The sequence below is a fragment of the Myxocyprinus asiaticus genome, chromosome 10 (assembly GCF_019703515.2).
Source record: "Myxocyprinus asiaticus isolate MX2 ecotype Aquarium Trade chromosome 10, UBuf_Myxa_2, whole genome shotgun sequence".
Taxonomy (NCBI): domain Eukaryota; kingdom Metazoa; phylum Chordata; class Actinopteri; order Cypriniformes; family Catostomidae; genus Myxocyprinus; species Myxocyprinus asiaticus.
This window is the reverse complement of record NC_059353.1, coordinates 30,874,901-30,888,174: the sequence shown is the minus strand read 5'-3', so window position 1 is coordinate 30,888,174 and position 13,274 is coordinate 30,874,901. Positions and strand designations below refer to the sequence as shown.

General features: G+C 37.2%; 1 protein-coding gene across 2 annotated transcripts in view; it reads left to right on the top strand.

The window, feature by feature from the left end:
* The window catches only part of morc3a (MORC family CW-type zinc finger 3a), a 57,660-nt gene that overhangs the window by 31,386 nt on the left and 13,000 nt on the right, over nt 1-13,274 (top strand). For both annotated transcript variants that reach the window (XM_051708487.1, XM_051708486.1), the window contains exons 4-11: nt 2,831-3,054; nt 3,331-3,487; nt 4,695-4,842; nt 6,222-6,353; nt 11,507-11,626; nt 11,708-11,805; nt 12,233-12,331; nt 12,434-12,562. In XM_051708487.1, the coding sequence (XP_051564447.1) occupies nt 2,831-3,054; nt 3,331-3,487; nt 4,695-4,842; nt 6,222-6,353; nt 11,507-11,626; nt 11,708-11,805; nt 12,233-12,331; nt 12,434-12,562 (1,107 nt within the window). The remainder of the gene's footprint in view (nt 1-2,830; nt 3,055-3,330; nt 3,488-4,694; nt 4,843-6,221; nt 6,354-11,506; nt 11,627-11,707; nt 11,806-12,232; nt 12,332-12,433; nt 12,563-13,274) is intronic.

Genomic DNA, 13,274 nt, shown 5'->3' with positions numbered 1-13,274 from the left:
ACAGGTAAATACAAGCATCACACTTAACAAATACATTTCTTTTTCTTTACATTTTACTTTTTTGAAAACGTTTGGTCTATTATTGCAAAAATTACGTTGCACCAGTCAGAAATAAAGTTTGTTTCGAACTACTCACGCAACTTGACCAATACAGGCTCAGACACTGAGACCGACATTTGAACTGTAAGTCCCCTGATTCCTGAGCTCACGCCGAGTCGAATTCATACCTTGGTTTCGATTTCCGCCTGACTAGATTTTCCGCCAGTTTAAGGAAACTTAAAATTGCTACTCCTCCTACAATTTTTGTCCAATTTCCACATTTTTTTTTAAAGCAATCGTGTGAGAGAGCTACAAAAAAGTGTTTTTTTTGCGATGTTTGAAATCGTTCCTGAGAAATGGCTTCACAAAGTTGACGGCAAGCATGCCAAAATGGACTTCATGCTGTATCTCCGCAACACTTTGACGGACTGTGACAAAACTTGATATGTGTCATCGCCATCATGCTTTGAGGTCACTTGCAGCATTTCGCCACACTGCTCTCTACTGGTCAGGAGATAGAAAAAACAGCTATTTTGACTTATAACTCTTGAAAGCTTTGGCCAAAAATGATAAAACTGGTCTCTTTAGATTCAGTTAAACATTCCGAGTCAAACGATACCCAATTTTCCCATGTCAGCTATTTTGAATTTTGTCGCAAAATGCTGTATTTTATGAACGCATTGGCGTATCGTTAAGACATTTTGTATGTGTCATCAGGACCATGCCCTGAAGGTGCCTGAGAATTTTGGGTCCAGCGCTACCTAGTGGTGGAAAATGATTTTTTTTGTTTTTAATTTGTGAGCTTATAACTTTTAGTGGCATTGGTCTATTTGCACAGGACTGGTCTCGTTAAGTTCGGGAGGACTTGCCGAGCGCAACGATACCATATTTGCTATGGTTCACCATATGGCCTGTTGCCACATTGAAAATAGTTCCGAAACTACTTTAGCAAATTGCTTCAAAGCCGTTCGTCCGATCGGAACGAAACCACCAAACTAAGAAGCGTCATTAGTACATTTCTTATGTTAAAAGAGAACATGGCAAAATTTTGCTCATAAATGCCAAAAACAGGCTGATGAATTGACATATTTTCACCAAACTTGACACTTATATAAGGGCTCAACCTGAGAACACAGAAAAAGTTGTGGGGTTTGGCCATTTGGTGGCGCTATAACAGGGAACGATATGAAAGTGGCTCTGAATATAGAAACATTGATCCAATTAATTTCAAAATGTGTATGCAGTGTCTTTGCATTTAGTGTCTTTGCCTGAAAATATTTGCAAATACATTTTTGTTGTTTAGAATTGTTTCACAAACTTTTGGTACTTTAAAATTTATAAAAAAAATACCAAAGAGGAATTAAGGCTGTTGCATTTGCTTAGTAAAATGAAAATATTTTAGGACCTTGCCCTGGGGGGTCATTGGGAATTCTGGATGCCCTGTAGTAAACAATGGCTGAATGTGCTTGCTTGAAATATTTCAATCAATTAGACAAATTGTTTTCATTTAAGTTACTATCATGGAAATAATCAAAACATTTTTTTTATAAATTTATTGAATATAACTCTATGGATGTAAAAACTTTTCCAATTTTTTCCAAAAAATCCTACAAGTACTTGAGAATACACTAAACAATGTATAGTGTGCAATGTTGCACTTACACAATGTTCACAACCTTGAGTATACATTCTTTATCAATGTACTAATAGCCAAAAGAGCAAGCACTTTTGTTCTGCTGATGATAGAGATTTTAATGTGCAACTAGTACATGCAAATAGAACAGTATTGTATCTTGAGAAACATGGCCATAGATGGTTTTTTTGTTGTTTTTTTTAACTCCTACAGCATTCATCAGAATTCTAACTTAAAATGTGTCACAACGCTTCTTTCGCTGCTCAAGCTGCCGATAATTGGCTTGACCCCGGCATTGCTGCTTGCAACTATATTTAAACTTGAATCCGGCAAAATAGTTGCCAGATATGAAAAACTCATGCTTCACAATGTTTGATGTAAAATTCTTTCTTTTGCTTCGAGGCAATAGTCACCTTCTCTGGCATCTCAATGTGAGCCCGCACGGGAGAAACAGCCATGGTCATCACCAACATTCAGAATATTTTCTGAGTGTGTTGACATACACATTCAGGAAAACATAACTTTTTATCCGCTTGACAAACTTCCAATGGCCAACCATCGCTCAAAACATCAGTTATCACAAACCAAAGGTCAATCACTGGTCAAACTTTATCAGTTAATACATCTGTAAATGGTCAAACTTTATCACTTAAAACACCTGCCACACACATCCGGTCATTCAACTATAAACCACAAAACACACATCCTGTCAAGCTTTATCAGTCACAAACATCTGCCACACACATCCGGTCAACCACATCCTAAGACCCGCCCCCCTCATAAATCAACCTTATTTCATCCATCAATAAAATTTTGAAATTTGGAGGATCATAATAATTACTAATGTCATCAATGATTTAAGCAAAACCCGATTGGACCACCTGGATTATTGCCCAGTACCCTGATTTCGGTCTGCATGTAAAAACACTACTGCCATTCTGGCAAATAATTCAGTGTTCACATTTTTGTTTATGTTCTGACATCAAAACTGGAGAAAAACCTGGCTATTTTAAAATAGCATGTAAAATGTTTTTTATAATTAACTGAAACTGTTTCAATGTTTTGTTGTACATGTACATGGTGCCAACAAGCTCAGAATGCCACATAAATTGACCTGGCTGATAAACTCTTGTTGCTGTATGTCCCTCTCCTTCTCAGTTTTGGCTTCAGTGATAAGGAGACTAAAAATGGTCATGTGCCTGTGGGGCTCTATGGCAATGGATTTAAGTCGGGCTCCATGCGTTTGGGAAAGGACGCCATTGTGTTCTCCAAGAAGGAAGAGTCCATGTGTGTGGGCCTGCTGTCCCAGACGTACCTTCAAGAGATTCAAGCAGAGAACGTCATTGTGCCCATTGTCTCATTCAAACGTATTGGACAGTTATATATCCTTACCTGCCAAAAGAGCGGAGAAAAGAAGGCTAAGATGGGTTAAAAATTAAAGAATAGAATATTTGGAATGAAAAGAAGGAATACAAGAGAATAAAACACACTATTCTAGTTCTGTTCTAATCTAAATCTATAACTGCTTTATAGTCTGCTTCCATTTGATTCATTTAATGACATTTGAATGCAAACTCTTATGGTCTTATCAATTTCACCCTTTGTTTTGTTAGTTGATTTCAGCCATTTGATGTCTTGTCCTTGACTTTCCCTCTCACTCCATCCTGAGTCACAGCATGCAGCAAGTCTCCAAGACATCCTGCGCTACTCTCTGTTCCAGACGGAGGCAGAGCTACTTTTAGAGCTCAATGCCATCAACGCTCACTATTCCTCGGGCTCCACAGGAACACGAATCATCATCTGGAACCTCCGAAAGTGAGAATTCTGCCCAGGGAGAAAGCAAAGTAGAGAATGGGGAATGCTAGAATGTAACAATGAAACAAATATGCTACATTCACACAGCAGCAGAATATGGTTGTCAGTCTGGTTTTAGGGGGCTAAATATGATTATGTTCACACACCATTTGATTATAAATTTATGTGACATACACATTCTATTACCAGAACAAGTCCCTTTAATTTTCAGGACTTACCCATATTTTGTGAGTGAGTCCAGTAAACCTGTGCTGTGTGAACAGAAATGCACTGGAGAATTAGTTATTTGTCACATCATATCAATGTTTCCTGCACCGCTTTTACTGAATATCCAGTGCCACAGCAAAATAATGATTTCCAAGTTGTGAGCTTTCAGTCTGAATTGAATGTAATGAGATACTAAGAGCACGTGCCATGAAATAGCACGAAAAGAACACATCTTTCTATTGCATTGTGTAGGGCTGAATGATCCATCAAAATAAAATCAAGATATGACATTATGTAAATATTAAACCGCAAAGGGCTGTGATTTAATCAAACAGTCTGCATGCACTGCTCATGCACAGCTCTGTTCTGAGCACACGTAAGATGGTTCTGTGCTCACTCCACGAATTTCATTCCGCACATAGAATAATAGTGTTGCGTTCGGTTTGGTAGTGTGCACATGTTATATTTACAGTGCTCCAAATGTACTTTAATTGGCCACTACAAGTTACTATACAAATCTAAAACAACCCTATGACACCAGGTTTTTGTGGACAGAAGAGGAGATGAGAGCATTTTACCATATTTGGAATGAGGCACACATTTAAAGGCTATTGTTAATGCAACTTCACACAGAAAGTTCCTGCTGATTTCCACCCAAATAAAGTTTAGAGTGTTTAACCAGATCCCATAGCAATGCTATGAGAAATATTACTTTTATAATAATATTAAAATTATTATAGTTATTATAACACAGTTGTAATATATTCCTGACATTTCTTCATGTAGTAATAATAAGCATTATTATTATTATTCAGTATTATATTAAATTTATATAATATTGATTGATAATATTTGAAATATAAGTTGACTTGGTTCCAGGATTGAGAAACACTGCATTAAAAGGTTTGATAATGCAGTTAGATTTACTAAAGTGTTTACATTAAAGTGTAAATGTTTCAGGAAATGCTGCTTGCATCAGGAATCCTTTTTTCTACCACAGAGCATTGACAGACAAGCCCGAGTTTGACTTTGAGGTGGACCGTTATGACATCCAAATTCCAGCTGATGTGTATGATAGTGAAAAGGAGACCTACAAGCAATCTAGTCGCATATTGCAGTCAAGCCCAGAGAGTGACTTCTCCCTGAGGGTGAGTACTTGGACTTTTACAACCTCCCATGTCAAATAGATTACAGTCCACATTACATATTGAATACATCATTCAAATATTCACAGTGTAGGTTGGAAAAAGTATGTGAACCCATAAGCTAATGTCATCAGCAAAAGCTAATTAGAGTCACAAGTTGGCAAACCTGGCATCCAATTAATGAAACTAGATTGGAGGTGTGGGTTAGAGCTACTTTGACTTATAAAAAGCACTCAAACATTTTGAGTTTGCTATTCACAAGAAGCATCTGCTGACGTGGACCATGCCTCACAAAAAAGAGATCTCAGAAGACCTAGAATCAAGAAATGTTGCTTTGCATAAAGCTGGAAAGGGTTACAAAGTTATCTTTAAGAGCTTAGATATTCATCTGTCCACAGTTAGACAAAATGTCTATAAATGGAGACTATTTAATTCTGTGGCTACTCTCCCTAGAAGTGGCCGTCCAGCCAAGATGAATCAAAGGGCACACTGCACAATGCTCAATGAGGTTAAAAAAAAACTCCTAGAGTTACAGCTAAAGATTGAAGGCACCATTGTAACTGGTTAACATCACTGTTTATAAGTCTACTGTATGGAAAACATTAAACAAGCATGGTGTCCATGGCAGGACACAACGAAGGAAGCCGCTGCTTTCCAACAAAAACATTGCTGCACACTTGAAGTTTGCCAAAGACCACCTTGACACTCCACAACGTTACGGGGAACATTTTTGTGGACTGATGAAACTAAGGTTGAATTGTTTGAAAGAACACGCAGCACTACGTATGGTGTAAAAAGGGCACTATATGAAAACATCTTCCAAACGGTGAAGTACGGTGGAGGGAGCATCATGATTTGGGGCTGCTTCGGGCCTGTACAGCTTGCAATCATCGAGGGAAAAATTAATAACCAAGTTTATCAAGATATCTTACAGGATAATGTCTGTAAGTGGCTGTGCACCAGTTGAAGGAAATGCTTACAGAATAATGTCTGTAAGTGGCTGTGCGCCAGTTGAAGGAAACGCTTGGTTGAGGTTATTGCTGCCAAAGGAGGATCAACCAGTTATTAAATCCAAGGGTTCACTTACTTTTTCTACAGCACTATGAATCTTTTATGGGATGTGTTCAATAAAGACATGAAAGATTATAATTGTTTGTGTGTTGTTAGTTTAAGCATATTGTGTTTGACTGTACTTGCGACTTCGAAGATACGATCACATTTTATGACCAATTAATGCAGAAAACCAGCTAATTCCAAAGGGCTCACATACTTTTTCTCACAACTGTACATGTATATGACAATAGAAAACACTAAATTATCTCACATGTTAGACATAAATAAATTGGTAATGTGTAATGTGTTTTCATGTTATCTTTTTCCAGGCATACTGTAGCATCCTGTACTTGAAGCCCAGAATGCAGATTATCATTCGTGGACAGAAAGTGAAAACTCAGCTGATTTCTAAAAGCCTGGCACACGTTGTCAAAGATAAATACAAACCCAACTTTTTAAATGTATCCACACAATCGCAAAGGAGCAAGCTGTCATTCCCCATTTCACAAATAAAGCCTTAAAGGGTTAGTTCACCCAAAAATGAAAATTCTCTAATCATTTATTCACTGTGCCATCCCACAAGTTTATGACTTTCTTCTGCTGAACACAAAAGAAGATTTTTGAAGAATGTTTCAGCTCTGTAGGTACATACAATGCAAGTGAATAGTGACCAGAGCTCCAAAAAGGAGATAAAGTCAGCATAAAAGTAATCCAAAAGACTCCAGTGGTTTAATCGATGTCTTCTGAAGCAATATTGATGGTTTTGGTTGAGAACAGACCAAAACATAACTCCTTTTTTCACTGTACATCTTGACATCTTCGGTCGCCTTGGCAATCATGATTTCAAGCTCGATTACACTTCCTATAGCGCCATCTAGCACTCTGCACATGTGTCAAGTGCTAGGAAGTATAATCGAGCTTGAAATCATGATTGTGCCTAGAGACTGTAATGACAAGGTGTACAGTGAAAAAGAAGTTATATTTTGGTCTGTTCTCCCCCAAAACCAGCTGGATCGCTTCAGAAGAAATTGATTAAACCACTGGAGTCTTATGGATTACTTTAATGCTGACTTTATCTTCTTTTTGGGGCTGAGATATTATTCAAAAATTACTCGTTTGTGTTCAGCAGAAGAAAGTCATACACATCTGGGATGGCATGAGGGTGAGTAAACGATGAGAGAATTTTAATTTTTGGATGAACTATCCTTTAAAGGCCTGGTCCCATTTACCTTTACACGGCTGAATTCCGCATGCGAAGAAGGTGTGGGCGGATGTGAAGCGAGTGTGAAACCCGCAAAAACTACTTGTCGAGCAGCATCTTTTTTTTGTTACAGAGCCTATAGAAAGTAATCATACCTCGTCAAAATCCTTATTTGTCACTTTACACCTTGGAAATTTAAATAAATTCAAGTTTACCTTTTCCAGCTGTATTTACACATTATAACCATCAACATCAAATTGAAAATAATGTGTAAAACAAAATTCTGAACAATTATTTAATAATTTGTTAGTAAAATACCTGGTTTAGATAAGTGATTAGCCCCCTAAGCATTAGAGTAACCATTTAAAACTTGCTCAGGTGCAAATAATCACCTTTCAGATCACATACCTATAAATTCAATAAATTTATTGTAATAAATTCAGGAATTCACCATGGTTGGAAAGTGCTTTCAAAAAGATTCCAGGATAAAATTGTAGAAAGGCACAGATTAGGATAAGGGTACAATAAGATTTCAAAGGTTTCTATCCTTCCGAGTATTTTTCAGAGCATTATTAAGATGTGGAAAGTGCATGGCACAGCCAAAACCTTGACTAGATCAGGCGTCCCTCCAAACTGGATGACCGTGCCAGAAGGACATTGATCAGGGAAGCTATCAAGAGGCCAAAGGCAACTTTGAAGGATTTATGGCTGAGATTGATCGGTCTGTGCATGTGACAACAATCTCCCAAGCCAATCACACAAAGCTGGCTTGTATGGCAGAGTGGCAAGAAAGAAGCATCTTTTGAAAAAGTGCCACACTAAGTCTCATTTGCATTTCGTGAAAAACACTTGGAGGATACTGATGCTATGTGGCAAAAGGTTTTATGGTCAGATGAGTAAAAAAATATGTAACTTTTTGGACTGAACTCTAAGAGCTATATTTGGAGAAAACCAAACCCAGCACACCACCCAGAACATACCATACCTACTGTGAAGCATGATGGTGGTAACATTATGTTGATGACCCAATGACCCTAAACAGACCGGCAAAAAAAACAACAGTGGCACAGTGGTAAATCCAATAGAAAATTCTGCAAGGAAGAATGGGCAAATATTCCCCAATCTTGGTGCGCAAAGCTAGAATAGAGACATATCCAAACAGACTGATGGCAGTCATTAAAGCAAAAGGTACACTGGCGGCCAAAAGTTTGGAATAATGTACAGATTTTGCTGTTTCGGAAGGAAATTGGTACTTTAATTCACCAAAGTGATATTCAGCTGATCACAAAGTATAGTCAGGACATTACTGATGTAAAAAACAGCAACATCACTTTTTTTTTCTCCCCCCAGTTTTGCATGCCCAATTCCCAATGCGCTCTAAGTCCTTGTGGTGGCGTAGTGACTCGCCTCAATCCGGGCGGCGGAGGACAAATCTCAGTTGCCTCCACGTCTGGGACAGTCAATACACGCATCTTATCAATGTGGCTTGTTGAGCGCGTTACCGCGGAGACCTAGCATGTGTGGAGGCTCACGCTATTCTCTGCGGCATCCACGCACAACTTACCACGCGCCCCACCGAGAGCGAGAACCACATTATAGCGACCACGAGGAGGTTAACCCAACGTGACTACCCACCCTAGCAACTGGGCAAATTGGTTGCTTAGGAAGCCTGACTGGAGTCACTCAGTATGCCCTGGATTCGAACTTACGACTCCAGGTGTGGTAGTCAGCATCTTGCTGAGGTAACCAGGCCCTGAAAAAAGTCATTTTTGATCAAATCTAGACAGGCCCCATTTCCAGCAGCCATCACTCCAACACCTTATCCTTGAGTAATCATGCTAAATTGCTAATTTGGTACTAGAAAATCACTTGCCATTATATCAAACACAGTTGAAAGCTATTTGGTTCGTTAAATGAAGCTTAACATTGTCTTTGTGTTTGTTTTTGAGTTGCCACAGTATACAATAGACTGGCATGTCTTAAGGTCAATATTAGGTCAGAAATGGCAAAAAAGAAACAGCTTTCTCTAGAAACTCTTCAGTCAATCATTGTTTTGAGGAATGAAGGCTATACAATGCTTGAAATTGCCCAAAAAAATCTGAAGATTTCATACAAAGGTGTACACTACAGTCTTCGAAGACAAAGGACAACTGGCTCTAACAAGGACAGAAAGAGATGTGGAAGGCCAAATGTACAACTAAACGAGGATAAGTACATCAGAGTCTCTAGTTTGAGAAATAGATGCCTCACATGTCCTCAGCTGACAGCTTCATTGAATTCTACCTGCTCAACACCAGTTTCATTTACAACAGTAAAGAGAAGATTCATTGCAAAGAAAAAGCCACTTTTGAAACAGAAAAAAGAAAAGAAAAGGTTAGAGTGGGCAAAGAAACAGATTGGACATTGGACAACAGATAATTGGAAAAGTGTGTTATGGATCTTAAAGGAATAGTTCACCCAAAAATGAAAATTTACTGATAATTTACTCACCCTCAGGCCATCCAAGATGTATCTGAGTTTCTTTCTTCATCAAAACAGAATTTAAGACTTTCAGGATTTCATTTCAGGCCTCCTCCTCTAAACAATGCAAGTGAATGTCCTCCATTTTTTGATGGTCCAAAATACATATTTAGGATGCATAAAAATATTCCACACGACTCCAGTCGACAAATAAAGGTCTAAACGATACTTATATACTTTTTAACTACAAATGTTCGCTTCCGTACATCTCTGTGACGTGCACTCATGAGAGGGATGACGTATGCTTGTTGGTAAGGTCACGCGTCACGTGGAGGAGGAGTCAGGAAGCGTATCATTGTTTACAAGATAAACTTGTACCGTTCACAAACCAAAACAGTCCAAAACAATTTCAAAACAATATAAAATAAAATAAAAAATAATTTCCAAATAATAAAAAAAACAATGTAAACAATTAAGCTCTTCCTGACTCCTCCACATGACGCGTGACCTTACCAACGAGCTTACGTCACAGAGATGTACAGAAGCAAACATTTGTTGTTATAAAGTATATAAGTATTGTTTTGTTTCTAAAAATAATCAATTGTTTGCGTTCAGAAGAACTTTATTTGTCGACTGGAGTCGTGTGGATTATTTTGATGCACCCTAAATATGCATTTTGGACCATCAAAAAATGGAGGACATTCACTCTCATTGTTTAGAGGAGGAGGCCTGAAATGAAATCCTAAATGTCTTAAATTCTGTTTAATGAAGAAAGAAACTCAGATACATCTTGGATGGCCTGAGAGTGAATAAATTATCAGCAAATTTTCATTTTTGGGTGAACTATTCCTTTAAACACACTGAACTTTTGTGAGGTCAGTTAGACTAAGATGCGTGAGAAGTGCCCGACAAGACCACATCTTTTTGCCACATCTATGGCAAGTGCTACAGGAAGTGTGGGGTGAAATGTCACCTGAGTATCTGGCTAGAATGCCAAGGATCTGCAAAGCTGTCATTGCTGCATGTGGAGGATTTTTTGATGAGAACTCTTTGAAGTTGTTTAAGTTCTGAACATTTTTTTCAAATTATAATAGTAATTTGTCATGTTATTAATGTCCTGACTATACATTATGATCAGTTGAATGCCACTTTGGTGAATAAAAGTACCAATTTCTTTCCATAAGAGCAAAATCTGTACATTATTCCAAACTTTTGGCCGCCAGTGTAGCTCTACAAAGTATTAAATCCAAGGGTATGATCACTTTTCAAACACTGTTATTCTTGTTTTCATCTTTTATAACTTTTTGGAACTGTTGCCTTTTTTTTTTTTTTCGATACTTGAATGTTGTAAGGCAAAATTTGTAAATAAAGCTTTTAATAAAAATTTGATTTCAGGCTGTAAAAATCAAAAACAAAAAGTGGCTAATCCAAAGGGTATGATGATTTTCTATAAGCACTGTATAAAGACACTCGCTTCTAAAATTATTTGTTCGTCCATTGACAATATTTGGTGGGGCCATGTATTAAACACCGCCCACACAGAGGTCACTAACAAATCAAGCAACTTCCTGTTGGTCAATGCTGGAAAATTCATGTATGGAAATTATGCTCCCGAAGTCCCATCAGTTAAATTCCTGATCGCGTGGATTCCCATTGAGATTATTTTCCCCGTTGAATTTTGGCGTGCAAATATTAATGTGACCTTTATATTTAATTGATAACTACTTTTTGGAAATGAATAAAACGGATCAAATTTTGTTTTTGAACACAAAAGCAACTTGATGTGAGTTTGTGCTACAAAATATTGTAATGTATGAGAAAGTGAGTTGAAAAGATTTAAAACAACTCTTTCATGAGGATCATTAAATTGATTTGAGTGTTGGGATTGTTTATAGGCCAACATAGTAAATCATTTTATACATTCTGACCTTTCCTTAAGTATTTTCCTCTCAGAAAGAAAGCATCCCAATCACATTTGGTTACAACACAAAGAGCAAAGAGCATTACGGAGTCATGATGTACCACAAAAACAGGCTTATCAAAGCCTATGAGCGTGTTGGATGCCAAAACAGGGTGAAGTTTTACTAAACAGCTCACTTTACTACTTTCTTTAAGTGTTAACATTATGTTTAGTAATTTTTGCTTTTGCAATAGGCAAATGTCAAAGGAGTGGGAGTCATTGCTGTGATTGAGTGCAACTTTCTCAAGCCAACACACAACAAGCAGGACTTTGACTACACAGAAGAGTACAGGTGAGTTTGATATGCCATTATTTACAATACTGTGTGTCATTTATAGTATGCATGTGGTCATATACAGTAAAAATGTGTCCAACAAATATTTGCATTAAAAGTGTCAACTAATTCTGAATATCTTATTTTTTGTGAGTTTATTTGCTATTCAGTGTTTGATATTTGATAAGGCAGGAAGTGTTACAAAGGATTCTGATATGATATTGGATTTCGACTTGAAATATGTCCTGTATTTAAAGACAGATATGTACTGATATTGTATGGACAATCGTCTTGTAGATGAAATATGCATCACAATTTTTTTGAGCATTAACATATACTCATTTTACAAGATTTCAGAAACAAATTATGTTTGTTAAACAGGGAGATCAATATGTATACTGTATATAGCAGACTGCTGTAGGTTGTTTATTGTTTGTACACACAGAAGAACTTTGCAAACTTTGGGTTTGAAGCTGGAAGATTATTGGAAAGCGATCCACCATAAAAAAGGTCTCAGCAGCACAGTACCTGTGGAGGATATCCCGTTAGTATACACTTACACAAGAAGAAACCTTTTAGAGTTGCTTTTAACCAGTTTATTCACCACATTTCCATATATAAGCCTTGTTCCTTGTTGAATGTGAAGGAAGTGTCCTGATCAGAACTGGGTTCAATGTGATGGTTGTCTGAAATGGCGGAAACTTCCAGATGGCATTGACACCTGTAAGCTCCCTGAAAAATGGTTCTGTCGATTGAATCCAGACCCCCAGTACAGGTTTGTTTAATCTAACTTTTTTTTTTTTTTTTTTATGTGTATTTTAGCCATCCAAAAGGTCCTCAAAGTATCATATAATAATTTTATTAATTTGTCAAAACAGTAAATACAGCCAGTCTCATTTCAAATTGCAGCTTGTCATATTTATACTTTTTAATTTGCATAGTTATAATTATAAAGTGAGATCAAAGAATACATTGTTCATCTAACAATGAAGCACAATATAAGAACTTGAAACTAGGGCAGTGGAGAGAAAATCATCGTAATTTGAAAATAATAGAAATAATGTGTGACAATGAAGTTCAGTGCACTTGAGAAACAACTGATTACAAGAAATATGGAAGTTCTAAATAAATCAACTCGATTATGCAAACTTTAGGCGAAATTGACCATTCTGAATACAAAATATGTCATCTACATGACTCATGTAGATCCTAAGGTTTTTTTTGAGACGGAAGAGGGTAGTCTATCCAAGAACTTTTTTTTTTTTTTTCACTAAATGAGATTTGGAGAAATTCCATGCAAATATAAACCTTGTGGGAAAATTCCGTACTTCAATTGTGTGCTTGTCTTATGCAGCATATGCACAAGGATCTCAGTCTAAGTGTCTTAGATCACTGTTTTCAAATAGTATGCAAATTTTTGTATTAAAAGGAAGAATCAGGGTTCCCATGCGTCCTAGAAAACCTTGAATTTTGCAATGCAGTTTTCC